The sequence below is a fragment of the Taudactylus pleione genome, unplaced genomic scaffold (assembly GCF_031769625.1).
Source record: "Taudactylus pleione unplaced genomic scaffold, aTauple2 ptg000025l, whole genome shotgun sequence".
NCBI classification, from domain to species: Eukaryota; Metazoa; Chordata; class Amphibia; order Anura; family Myobatrachidae; genus Taudactylus; species Taudactylus pleione.
In genome coordinates, this window is record NW_028284427.1 from 1,956,417 (window position 1) to 1,971,160 (window position 14,744).

General features: G+C 43.8%; 1 protein-coding gene across 1 annotated transcript in view; it reads left to right on the forward strand.

The window, feature by feature from the left end:
• LOC148539621 (A disintegrin and metalloproteinase with thrombospondin motifs 2-like) overlaps positions 1-14,744 on the forward strand; it is a 975,120-nt gene that overhangs the window by 542,649 nt on the left and 417,727 nt on the right. The window contains exons 9-11 of the mRNA XM_088451253.1: positions 2,957-3,089; positions 4,048-4,161; positions 11,788-11,933. Coding sequence (XP_088307379.1) covers positions 2,957-3,089; positions 4,048-4,161; positions 11,788-11,933 — 393 coding nt within the window. The remainder of the gene's footprint in view (positions 1-2,956; positions 3,090-4,047; positions 4,162-11,787; positions 11,934-14,744) is intronic.

Here is a 14,744-nt window from a genome sequence, read left to right on the forward strand (position 1 = left end):
AGATGAATGAAAAGATTTGAGGTTAAATGAGCAGATAGAGGAATTGCAGGTGGCACAGGCTTGAGTGTGATATCACCAGCAGACATGAGAAGGAGCAGAGCCAGAAAGAGGATGTGCAAAGATGATTTCTGGGTGTGAGTATAGTCTTTGCTTATTTAAGCCTGCGAGTGTGGTGGGAGAAGGAAACAATGCAGTTCATGGGTGCAGACTAGTAAGGAGGGAAATAGTGAAGCGGTAATAATATTCGTGGAAGAAAAACAGGATGCTGTAGAGAGAAGGTAAGTGTGTTGTAAGGGAGGTGAAAAAGAGATAGTAAATTGAGTAGGTGCATGGTTGAATGATGTGAGGGGTATGGATGAATGTGGATTAGCTTGGTTAGGTAATAAGTGGGTGCAGTAGAACAATTAATCCACATTGTATAGAGCAATTGAGGATTTGGAGGTGATGTTACTGACCCCCTGGCTGGGGTAAATACAGTATGCAGCTTGTGCAGCTTTGACATGAGATGCAAGATGCTGCCAGTTGTGCTTACTGGATCCAGCAGCCAAATAGAGATGTCAACAGCAATCACAGTTGTGCTCAATGGGCAGCTGTAAAGATATTGAAAAAAGAATGACAGTTGAGCTCTGTGGGTCCAGTAGCTGAATGGAGATGGTATTTTAGTAAGTCCTGTGACAGACTTGTTTTTCTTGTGAAGTCAATCATTAGTGCTTCTATCTCATTTACCAACAGTGTCCAGAAATAGCCAATGTGAGGTCGCACATAGTTGAGATAATGTGCAACTCAGGGCTGTAACTAGAGGTGTGCGAGCGTTGACGCCACACAGAGCGCCAGGCTCTGTGGATGGCACCGTTGCTACCCCATGGTCCTAGCACCTGGATAGCAGGGTGTTTGGAACGGCACCCTGCAGCCAGTATCATTGCTGCAGCGTCTGGGCCTGGGGATGCTCCCATGCTGCTGTTCTTCCTGTCGACATGTGGCCGGGGGGTGTGGCCGGTGCAGGGCGCTTACGGCGCTAGTGCAACTAGAGTAATTCTGTCACATAATAAAACAAATCAACCTCACTTGCGCCCTGGATTATTCCAACAAGTCAACAATAAGTCCATCAAAGGAATTGTCCCACGTCCCCGTGTTATTTTAAGTGTATTTTATTTTTATTTAATTTCTTTAAAAATATATTTATATTTGAATAGACACAAATACAAAATAGAATAGTAAAGTATACATATATACTGTACATCAAGAAACATACTGTAGATGCTGGTTGCATTTAGATAGCAGAATTACTGTAATACAAACAAAAAATTTACAAACCCTATGGCGCTGACACTCCAGTGCTGCAGAGGTTAATAATAAGTCACCACCTTATATCTAATAGCACATAACAAAACAAATCAACCTCACTTGCGCTCTGAATTGTTCCAACAAGTCAACAATAAGTCCATCAAAGGAATTGTGCCACGTCCTCCGGTATATGGTAATTCTCCTCATAACGTCACTGTATGATGTAGCCACCCGAGGATGTGAATATGAGGAGAATATGGTGGTCTATGAAGATCTTCTCCCGGCTTAGTGTGGTCCCAACTCCCTTAAGAATTACCCAGATGAGAATAAGGAGCAGTCTCGTGTGGGGTTTCTTACATGTATGCTTACTCGTAAGGGCGATGTATGGGCACATATACTTATCTTTATCTTCAGAAACCTAGACCTGTGGTCCTTAACGGAATGTGGGGACGTCCGGTGGTAATATTATGCAGATTCCTATTGCCCTGCAGAAGATGGGCCAGGGTCAATAAGGGCAAATGGGTAGCATATAGAATTGATGGAAGCCCTGCTAAACACAGAGCTTGCATCAGGGAGTGAAAGGACACTCATATTGAAAAAGACGCCGCAGCGTGCTGAAACGCGTTGAAGAGTGTTGCTTAACCTATTGTATGCATTATCCCATCCATTCTATATGCTACCCATTTGCCCTTATTGACCCGGGTCCATCTACTGCAGGGCAATATTAATCGGCATTCCTATTCCTGCAGAGATGTACAGCATGTTGCTGTCAATGAATGAGCTTCACCTGGGGAAAGCATGCGTGTTTCCAACTGTGTAGCTAATGCAGAGGTCGGACCGTATGTGTAACGTTTTTCAGTCAATCAGTATCAATGGCGTTTTGTATCATCAGCGGACTTCATCAGGGATAAAGTCCAAAAGGTTCATTATATATTTGGGCCTAGTCCTGTTAATTGGTTGATAATTGACACTTTAAGCATGCAAAGTCTTTTGCTTTGAATAAACGAATGATAGATTTCACATTAAAAAGACTAGGTTATTGTTTAATAGTTTTTCAATATATTTCTTGTGTAAGTTTAAAAGTATATGTAGCTTTGTTAAGGCTATATAAAAAAAAAGTGTATTTAAACTGAATAATTAAAATTGGTTGTTTGTAGCTAATTATTATTATTATCTGTAGCTAATGTTAATTATTGAAAAAAAAATTTGGAAGTCAATGCTGGGGCCATTGGGGTAGAGGGTTTGCAGCTGTTATATCCATATGGTTTCTTCTTTGGACATTTAGGCGACGTAGGGGGTGTATTTACTAAAGCTTCTAAAACAGACAAGTGGCGATGTTACCCATAACAACCAATCAGATTATGTTTATCATTTTCTAGAATGCAATAGAGAAATGATAGCTAGAATCTGATTGGTTGCTATGGGCAACATCACCACTTGTCTGTTTTAGAAGCTTTAGTAAATCTATCAAATGGTGTCTGATGCAGGGTTGGCCACCATTGTGCCTCAGGAGAAATTTGCATTCATTATTAATGTACAATTTGTATAATGCCTAAGATCTTGTTTCACTGGTGTTTTAAGACTCCTGACATGTAAAGTGATGTTATTTTTATATGACATGACTGTACTGTGCATTATTAAGTGCAAAGAATGTAACTACTTTTTATTACAGTTCATATGATTGCCTGCGTGATGATCCATTTGCACATGACTGGCCTTCTCTTCCTCAGCTGCCAGGGATTCATTATTCTATGAATGAGCAATGCCGTTTTGATTTTGGTATCGGGTACATGATGTGTACGGCTGTAAGTATTGAGACTTATTTTTACAATATCTCTATTTCTTTCATTTCATCACCCACTGAAAATATTCTGAATTTATTATGTCCTTCCAGATTCTTGAATAGAAAGAACTGAAATTGCAAAGTAATGTAAATCGATTTTCATGGTGGACAGGCCATTTCGCACAGGTGCAAAATTCTGGTGGTGAAACCATCTTCCAGTTCCACGTTTGCTTTACCACTGTGGATTTATAATCCACACAGAGCAGGGATTACAATGATCATTTCATTCTGCTGTGGTGTGTTTGGAGAACAGCACTGACAACACTTAGGGGTATATTTACTAAAGTACGGCTTTTTAGAAGTGGAGATGTTGCCCATAGCAACCAATCAAATTCTAGCTATTATCTTCTAGAAGGTGATAGATAAATGTTAGGTAGAAACTGATTGGTTGCTATGGGCAACATCTCCACTTCTAAAAACCCGCACTTTCGGAAATATACCCCTAAAGTCATATAGTATTCCACCAGAGAAACGTGATAATATCCCGTGGATCAGATTTGAAAATATATCTACTCTCTACTCGAGTTTACATTTTCCTTATAAAGCACAGCAAGCCCATAAGTACTTGGGCCAAATGTAATAGGGTGAGAGTTTAGAAAATGTGAGAGTTTAGTAGTAATCTCTCACATTGGTCGAGTTTTATCTTCAAAATGTGAAAACATCTGAATGAAATTTTAAATTGTGAGAGTTTTTTGAGTCTGGAAAATATGCAAGTTTGCTCTGTTGCTTTGTTCTCGGACTCTATTACATTGTTTAAAAAGTGAGAGAAAACATTTTCTAAACTGTCACCCTATTACATTTGGCCCTTAGTATTTTAATGTTTTCTGCAAACCTGCTCCAACTATTTGAAATACAAAGCAATAACATATTCTTGGTTTAATTGGAATATGATTTCTAATATATTTCTAATATATTCATAGTTTCGAACTTTTGACCCCTGCAAACAACTATGGTGTAGCCATCCTGACAATCCGTATTTCTGTAAAACAAAGAAAGGTCCTCCATTGGATGGAACAATGTGTGCACAAGGAAAGGTAAATAATATTGATTGATTTTATAATACAAGAATGCAACATACTTCACAACCATCCATATTTAGGTAGGATATCTTTGTTTGGAGGAGACTGCATTGCCATCCTGATTATCATATACAGTTGTGAGATTATGTCCCCCGCTGTTTAATGTACTTGCCATGGAGCATTTAATGGATATTTTTTATTTTTGTAATGGGGAAGGAATGTCCGGAAACGCCGACTGATGTGGAATTACCAGTCACCACACCATGATGTGAGCTTCCCACTGTGATATGGCCACAACGCTCAGATGCTATGTTACAATTAAGGATTTCACATTATTGTGACCTGGGATGCATGGTCAAAATTTGGGAGATCAGCTCTAATTACAGGCAATTTACTTCTGTGTATTTTGCATTTTTTAAAAACGTTTTATTAATGACGCAACAGTTACATTACATTATAGTAAAAGTGTTAAAAAAAAAAAAACAGTAGATTTTACAATGGCCTGTGAAAATGTCAGATGGGAGCCCAAAGTACATGGCTAAACATTGAGCAAGTTACACCGGACAGTTTAACAGAGAAGAATACATATGAAAGTAATATAATGCTGCTAAATGTTTATGCTGTTAATAGGTATGGGAAAGAAGTAAGAGAGTGGGGGAGGGTTCATGCCAGAGTCAGATAGCAGGCTGTTATGCAGAGATGCACATAAATAGTAATACAAACAAATTTTATAATGAGGGTGGCTATCACTATCTGAATTTAACCCCCAGATATTAAGAAATATAAAAGCAATAGTAAACAAATGGCAAGTAGTCTCAATCACAATAGCAAAGACATAATACCAAGTAGTCCATTTAAGGTGTAAAGGATACTGCACACCCAGATTCTGCTACTGTTAGATAAGCCTTTGTATCAGAGGCCGAAGTGAAAGCTTATAAAACTGAACTTTCTATCAAACAGGCGTTGACGACCCGGGAGGAGTAAAACAAATGTTTATCCAGCCCGGGTCAACTGTGAATAGACAGGAGACTTTGCCTTACTGGCTATGGTGACTTCCATAGAGTAATCTTGGAAGAAAAGCAGGTGACAGTCTTCCCACCCATGAGATATTTACAAGTTTTCGTGCTACCATTCACAATGTGCCTTTATGTAAGTAATTTGTAAATATGGTGTGTGGACGGGCCATAGAGGAGTTCCGCGTAGGCCCCAATCTAATGAGTTGGAGAGGGCTAAAAGCAAAAAGCCCATAACTCCCATTTGGGAGGGGGAAACAGGGACTCAGAAAAGGTAGTGTGGTCGCGTGTTACCCCACTATTGTGTGTTATGTTGGAGGCGTGGCTGTGTATTACACCATGACACAATATGCTGGGGGTATGCCATGTGCTTACCGAGTTGCCGGGCCACACACAGTAGAACTGCTGCTCTTGAGAGTACCCTCCCAAAATATCCCCACTGCGGGACACTGAAACAGTGCCCAAAAAGCAGCAGTGTCCCATTAAAATCAGGATGGTTGGTAGGTGTGGTCAAAGTGCCTGAGATTATTAGTTGGAATTATAGTTACAAATAAGCAGAGAAAAGACATCAGACTTTGGGAAACCCAATAAAAATGTCATTAACTGGCTGCATGTGATGAGAATCCTAGGAAACATACACATAGGCTGCTAAATGTAGACAGGCTTAGTGCTGTGTTGATTGTAGTGATTATGGCACGGTTTAGTGAGCAACCATTAAATGGTGGCATAGCAAGTAGATGGTAGAATGTAAGCTCTCACATATGCTTCTCTTTACATTTTCTTCGACTCCTTACTCCCCATAAGGGCACATAACACATAATAATAATGGTCAGGAGAGCTGTAAAGGCAAGGGCAGCAGGAGCCAGCCACTAGAGTGCCAAAAAGAACCTCTGCTGTTAATAATATCAGTGCAGCAGAAGAAAACTAGTTGTCCTGTAGGTGCACTGCGCTGTGTTGGGTATTGTGACATGGGTTGACTAGGCTTCAGTGCTGGAGATCAAACACATGCTGGAGTGATTGTAGTTAAAGCTTTCAGCTCCCAGGATGCATTGGGTCCACTCTCCCTATACCCCTATACACCGCCCCCGAGCCAGAGGCACCCCGTACGGATGCGCCATCGGAGCCCTGACCTGCAGGTAGTGCGGCACGATCTGGAGTACCGTATACCCACCACCTTCCATACTCTGCAAACAATACCACACAGAAGAAACCATACCCACACCGTTATGTGCACGAACCTCATTTGACTTTCAGTACAACAGACAGAGTAGCGGGACGCCGCACTTTGTTACTTTTCTAGACATTTAACTATTTACTACACTAAGAATTTTGGCTGCATTACCGGGAACGTACACCTGAATAACCAGTTGGGCAGCGATTATAACCATTGAATACTTCAATATTGCTATTTTTATTCTTTTTTCACTTTAGTATTTAATCAATTTTATGCCTAAATTCGAAGTAAAATATCATTATAAATATTATTATTATTATTATTATTATTATTACCAATTAGCCTTGCTTTCATTATTCTTTCACATCACTATTATGTTTATGTAATACACACTGTTATACATATATCAATGAACATAATTGTGACACCTGATTGCCAGGCCAAGCGCTGTACCAATTTATTCTTAGTCTATGCTATTTTAAGGTTTGGGGACACCTTGAGGTTCACTAGCAGCTGGCCAAAAAGACCACGAACTCAGTGTGCAGAACAAATATCCATACCTAAAGCAGCTGCATATATCGGTGAGGCCGACCTGGATGCTAGTCTTCTGACATCTAGGGTCTCGGCCGCGGCCGTGTCTGCTTGCCGTTCCCTGTGGCTACGCTATTGGAGCACGGATGCAGATTCTAAGAAAGGCCTGGAGGCCTTACCCTATAATGGGGAAATTTTGTTTGGACCAGACCTGACCAAGATTGTTGATGCGTTGGCCAAATCCAAATCTGCATTTCTTCCCTCAGCATCTGCTCCTGCAAAGTCTCGAAGCTCCTTCTTTAGGTCCTTTCGTCCCCAAGGGAAATTCAAAGGGCAGTCCTTTCCTAGGCAGTCAGCTGCCAAAAAGACTGCCAAGCATAAGAAACAGGCCCGGAGCACAAAATGCCCGGCTTCCAAACTGGAGGACAAACCCGCAGCCTGACGGGATGTGTCCAGAACAAGAGATGCTGAAGCAAGCCTGGTGGATGCTCTGTCAGTAAAATGGTCCTTCCAGTTTGCGTACCTGTTTCCTCCAGTCTCCATGCTTCCTCGGGTTCTACGGAAGTTCAAGCAGGACGAAGGCACGTTCCTGAGGGTGGCTCCAGCTTGGCCCAGACGTAATTGGTACTCAGATCTTCAGAGTCTCTCCATCGACACTCTGTTCCTGTTGCCTCAACTTCCGGACCTATTGTCTCAGGGTCCTTGCCTTTACCCGGACCTGGATCATCTGTCTTTGATGGCATGACTCTTGAGACATCCCTCTTAAGATCCAAAGGTTTTTCTAGTTCAGTCATCAACACGATGCTTAGAGTGCGTAAGCCTGCCTCTGCCAGGATCTACCACAGAGTGTGGAATACATATTTCCAGTGGTGTCGTACAAAAGGTTACGACCCTCAGGTGTTTCAAATTTCCAGAATCCTAGCATTCCTTCAAGCTGGCTTGGACCTTGGCCTGCGCCTGGCCTCGTTGAGAGTGCATGTCTTGCACTGTCAGTGTGGTTTCAACGTAGAATTGCTCCGCTTTCGAATATCCACACCTTCCTCCAGGATGTCCTCCGGATTCAACCTCCCTTTATCCCCCCAGTGGCTCCTTGGAATTTGTAGTAGTTCTTTGGGCTCTCCAGGGTCCTCCATTTGAACCACTAGTTTCAGTGGATCTTAAGTAGTTGACAGCTAAGACTATTTTTCTTCTGGCTATTGCATCTGCCAGGAGGGTTTCAGAATTGGGAGTGCTCTCCTGTTGTCCTCCTTTCCTGATATTTCACCAGGACAGGGCAGTTGTACTCGCCTTGAGGACCTGATTCAGACCCGTTCGCTAAGATGCGTTCGCTCATAGCTGGCCGATTGTCTCAATCTGCGTATGCATCGCAGTGCGTGTGCGTGAACCAGTGCGAGAGATAGGGAAGCGATCGCTTGTTGTGCATAGACTGCCCAGCAGAGTGAGTGACAGGAGAAGCTGTTTGTGGGTGGTGACAGGGGCTGGCTGCTAGAAACGGGGGAGTGGAAATGCGAACGCAGGCATGCCTGAGCGTCTCAACGCCGTTTCAGAGGCGTGCATAATTAACAGGCAGCGTCATTGTACACGTCACCTGGTTGTATTTCACACTGAAGCGATCACAGTGCTTGCGGCAGGATATAGTCAACCTCAAGCGCTGCGATCGCATCCGATGGTAACCAATGTACCGATAGTTGCATACACTTCATGGAGATGACATGCGCAAGTGGGCATCTTAAGATAGGCTCAGCGGCAAACGCAGGATTTCTAGAGGGGGGTTGATGCTTGATTTTAGATCGCGTGTGGCCAGTCCATGAAGAGGGCATAATTAGCACTTATCCAGCTTTAATATGCGTCAAACATAGTGTATTGTGTGTCATAATTCCAGCATATACAGGACCAGCAATCACAGTGAGCCATTATATGCGGCAGTAGGGCCATCCTGCCTGAGCTGAATGTTTTTATTTTAGATGTGTGCACCATTCCAGAGTATTAGAGCAAGTCCGGGAGTCTAGGGGACCAGCAGAAGAACCTAGCACTGCCCTGGACATATATGTACATATTGGGCTCTATAGCAGTGCATCCCTAACAGTGAAAGTTTTCAAGATCTCCTAGTTGGTGCACAGGTTATTTATTACTGGCTGATACATGTTAAAAGATCAGTGGGTGGTGCTAATTATTTCATTTGTGATACTGATAAGAACAAGCAGCACTAAAAAAATTCTATTGTATTACTATTTCTATTGTGGTCATGGTGTGGGCTGGGGAGGGGGGTTTCCAGGCAGATGGAAACCCCCCTGCATTTGCCTATGAGGCTGGTGGGCGTCTGCATACACAAAGTGATCGCACGCCAAGACATAGTGGGTGTGCTTATGCCTTGCCTGCTGTCACTTAGCTGAATTTGCATGCGCTGGGCGCAAGTGTACGCATCAAGCGAGCGGGTCTGAATCAGGCCCTGAGTTCCTTCCTAAGGTTGTTTTTAGTTTCCATATTAATCAGGAAATTGTAGTAACGGCCTTTCTTTCAACAGACCTCTCGGCAGGTAGGGCCTCATTGGATGTGGTCCGCGCCCTCAGGATTTACGTGGACCGTACCAGTTCTCTTCGGAAATCAGACTCCTTGTTTGTACTCTATGGATTTCTCAAGAAGGGATGGCCAGCCAATAAACAAACATTGGCTAGATGGCTTCGTATGACTATCTCAGAGGCTTACGCGCAGACAGGCCTGTCTGTTCCGTCTTCTGTTAAGGCTCATTCTGCTCGGTCTTTGGGTCCCTCGTGGGCAGCTCGCCATGGCGCCTCGGCTGCTCAGCTTTTTAAGGCGGCCACGTGGTCTTCTGTCCAGACCTTTCTTAGGTTCTATGCATTTGATACCTTTGCCTCTCAGGATGCTTCCTTTGGGCGCCGGATTTTCCTCTCAGCACAGGAGCGTCCCCACCCTTAAAAGGACAGCTTTGGGACATCCCCAAGGTCTGCCTGTGGAGCCTATGGACCCTGAAGAAGAAAATGAGAGTTAAGTTAAGATCTTACCTTTGTTAACTCTCTTTCATAGGGTCCACAGGGCACCCCCCCTTCATATGGGCTATCGTACTGGTCACCGGTTTCCCGTCTGTGAGTGTGATTCTTGAGTGTGCCATTCTTCCTTCACTCTTTTCCTGCTCCGCCCTTTGGCTTTTTAGCAATTGAGGTGCCTCTGGCTCGGGGGCGGAGTATAGGGAGAGTGGACCCAATGCATCCTGGGAGCTGAAAGCTTTAACTGCGTGTTGCTCGGATTGGTTCGCATCACCTACACCCCAAGGTCTCCCTGTGGACCCTATGGACTACGAAGAAAGTTAACAAATGTAAGTTCTTACCATAACTCTAATTTTTGTGAGTCATCTACTGTATGCGATTGTAATGCTCCCAGGCCTACGGCAGCTAGAGCAGCTGTCATCACTAGTAAATGCTATTACACTTTCCCCATACAATGCGACCGAAAAACGTATTGCACTATCCATGCACACAACTCAAAATAGGTTGCAACTCTCATGCCCTAATGTCCACAGGACACTTCTCTAAGGTGCAAACGTCCCATTGCCGCTGAGTTTCCAACTGGTAAGTTCCATTCTGCTGTCAATGAGAAGTAACTGAGATGCGTACGACTGAGATTTGCACATAGTTTCATATGGCACATCAGCAGTTTGCTAAAAACTGTGCACCGCGGCAGCATTTGGACTTGCCTGTGACTCAGAATCAGGCTTTTGTATTTTATTTGTTTGTTCAAGTGAAAGAAGTACCGTATGAGTATGACACGACAATAATGCTGCCCATACACCTGCACGATTTCAGGCCGATTGCCCGATATTCGATGAGTCATAAGATGGATCTTGTGAAAATCGTGTATTATTTTAGTAAGATAAGATTCGATGCGCGCTCCCGCAGCTCCTATAATCGGATCGTATCAGCACATCTTATCCATCGTATCGTGTGCAGATCGTGCCGTTTATTTTGTTCATGCGATCCATCGTGCAGCAATTCAATTAATTTCAATGACTGTTTCCCTTATGAGCCTGTGAGACACAGGATCGATCTTACGACAGATCCTGTGCTAAGAAAAACAAAAAACATGCTGCCGGGACTATCAGGGAACTCCGGGGAATCGTAGGGAAATCGTATATGAATCTGATCTTATGCTGGTCGTGTAGGTGTATGGCCAGCTTAATTGTATATATGTTTAATTCAACATTTTTCACAAATGTTTACAGTGGTGGCTTAGGGGGGTCTATTCATTTTATTAATTATCGCTGCGAGCGCCGGAGCAATTCATTATTGCTGAAGCGTGGAGATAGCTGATCCGAAACTCAGCTGTCTCTGTGAGCGGCTTCACTGCTCCCTTTGGAGCAGTGAGACAAGTGTGCATTCCTGACCTACAGGTCACGCATGCGCACATGTGCTCCGACGGAAGGAGCTGGACAGGGGCTGAGGGATCCTAAAGCGTCCCTTTACATGACCCGGGATTCCTTCCCATAGGGAAGGAGCGGGTAACTGGAGCACTCGCCATCTGAAGATGGTTAATGCTCCCTCAATCAAGCTCTGAAAATATTCCTAGAGAGAAAGGATAGCATGTGATATCTGTGATGTCTCCTGCTTTACCCTCTTGATGAATGACTCAATAGCTTAATTTCTACAATTGCAGGTGAACATTTTTATTTTCACCTGCGTTTGTAGAAATTAAGTGATGATGAACAGACCCCTTAATGTTTATCAGTTGCAATGCTTTGCATTGATTAGTAGTCATATAGAGAGGGCAAAGTAATTTGCATTGACAGGCTATAAAAACATATGCCTATACGTATTTTTAACAAACATGCTTTACCATTAGCATTGTAAGGAAAAGTTATATTTGGTTATATAAATAATTGTATTATTATTATTTTTTTTTTGTTACAAGCATTGCTTTAAAGGTCACTGCATTTGGCTAACTGCTGACATTCTCCGGCAAGATGGAAATTGGGGGCAATGGACTAAGTTCGGCTCATGTTCTCGGACATGTGGAACGGGTGTGAGATATAGAACAAGGAGCTGTGACAACCCTCAGTAAGTCTTTTTGTAATATACATACTGTAGCCAGAAGAAAGTGTCACACACAAAACATATTGTTTATAAAACAATACATTTTTTTATTATAAATAATGTATTGGATCTTTCATGCTTGAATAGTACTTACATATATATGTATGTGTAATAGCAACAGCTAAATTTTTTTTCATGGGTCTATATATTAAAGAGAGTTAAGCCTGTGCAAGCTACTTGAAACACTGAAACTTACGGCAGCTCCTCAACTCTCATGCTATTTCCTTGCACCCAGGCCGGCCAGAGTAGTGATTCCACATCAGCACTGAACAAACTGCCCTGCGCTGCCGATGTGCATTGTAATTACTACTGCTATGAGAGATTCCTTTGTCACACAGTAGTTCCACTGTCTGTCCAGACCAGAAGTTACCTTGTAGGGCTCCAACATATTACGAACAGCACCACGTGCGATTGTATAAAGGGATAGGATTTAGTTTAATAGTATTAAATATACTAGGGTATAATAGGTAAATAGAAATGATCCTAGCTCTTTTTATTAGTGTGGTTGTATTTATTCTGAAGCAACTAAATGCATCTTTTACAGAACAAAGGAACATTCACATGGCAGTGAGGGGGTGACCACGCAGGCGACATGTAAGAAAACATAATACCCTGTATTGTACTGTACAGTACTTACTTTACAATACATATATAGATATCGGTATGATAGCAAGCAGGTAAACATATTAATCCCATACTTGCCTACCCTCCCAATTTGGTCGGAGCCTCCCAAAAATCGGGTGCCGCTCCGACCTCACGGGAAGGCAGGCAAGCCTCACGGCTGCCAGCGACCCTCCTATCCCCCCGCAATTACATGTAAAACCCCCACAGTGGCGTGGGGCCGTGACGCGCTTCACGCAGAATCGCGTCATTTTGGCCCCGCCCCCTGCTTCACACTGCCTGTAATATCGGCAGTATGTAGCGGGGGCGGGGACAAAATTACGTGATTGGGTGGCTCCGCCCCCCGCCCGCAGACACTCGTCGTCTGGCCAGCCCCGCCCCCATTTGCTGGCCACCCCCCCCCAGTCATGCCGATCTGGCTGCTCCCTCCCAGAAGGAGGAAATCCATAATCCAGGAGGAGAAGGGGATATCTACTAGGCCAAACCTTTATTCACAAGGCCTTATTGTGATCTCACTACAATTAGTTTCCAAGCAAAGCATCACCAACATGAGCTTGCAGTTGGAAGCAATATTTGTATAATAATAAAGTTACAATGTATTTTTATAAACACCCAATGATGACTGATCCTCTTTGACTTCATAAGGTGTTTTTACTATAATTAATACTTATGATTTTTGTTTCTTTTACCCACAGCCAGTGGCAGAACTAGAGAGTGGTGGGCCCAGGTGCAAGAACATGCGTTGGGCCCCCCTATGCAGTGCCCCCAGTAGTGGTCCCCTTATGCACTGCTCCCAGTAGTGGTCCCCCTATGCAGTGCCCCCAGTTGTGCCCCATATACAGTGCCCCCAGTAGTGGTCCCCCTTTGCAGTACCCCCAGAAGTGATCCCCCCTATGCAGTGCCCCCAGTAGTAGTCCCCCATATGTATTGCCCCCAGTAGTAGTCCTCCCTATACAGTGCCTCCAGTAGTGGCCACCCCCTCTATACAGTGCCCCCAGTACCGCCCCACCCATACTGTACCCCTAGTAGGCCCCTCCTATGCAGTACCAGTGTCAGTGTGTTTGTTACTGTGTAGTGCAAACTGCTCTCACTGCGATCTGCACTGCACTAAATACTGTGGGGCCCGGGGGACACTGGCAGCGGGTGCAGTGGCGCTGTTGGTTGCAGACAGCTATGGGCCCCTGCACCACAGCGGGCCCCGGTGTAAGCCACCGGCTGCACCGACGCTAGTTCCGCCACTGCTCACAGCCTTTATATAATTATGAGGCTGGTACCTTATTTTGGGATACAGTTGAGATCCCAGCTGCTGGGATGCCGGTGCCAGAATCCCGACACCAGTCAGAATTCTGGCGCCAGCATCCCGATGGTAAAAATTGGGGTTAGGGGGAGCATTAGAATTATGGTTAAGTACTAGGAGAAGGGTTAGGGTTAGGCACTATGAGGGAGGGTTAGAGTTAGGCTGCAGGGGGGGTCCATTTAGGATGTGTGAGGTGAAGGTTAGGTTTAGGCTGCGGGGAGGGAGGGTTAGGGTTAGTATACTTACCGACAGGTGTCGGTATCCTAACTCTGTTGGTATGCTAGCGTTGGGATTCTGACCGCCGGGATCCTGAGCGCTGGCATCTCGTACCCAAACCCCTTATTTCTATCCAATGGGGACTTGTATAATAGTCTGCAAGATGCAGACTCTGGCGGGATTCCGGTGAGTTTAGCCATATCACACCAATCTGGTCTTGCCTTTTAAATGATTGCCGCTTTAAACATACTGCAAGACGACACTAGAGCCTGCACCTCACATTCTTCTGTATTACTGAAGCTGATGGTCTGTTGCAATAAATGTATGACAGGATTATTTGTATAAGTAAGTATATTATATATATGTTTGCAATAATGTGCCTGCTTTTGTGTGTCCTCCTGAGATGGCTAAGCTTGGCCTCCAGTCCCTGGATGTATTCATGTCTGATGCACACCTATGCATTAGATGCAAAGCCATCTTTGTCTCCTTTTCTCAGCCCCTCTTTTAGCCAACTTTCCAAAAATACTGCTGTGTTTATACCTCATTTAATTAGAAGAAACTAAGGTACAAACTATGGAACAAGCGGTAACTTTTCTGATACCTCCTGCTTAAAACACAAAGGGGTATATTTACTAAAGTGT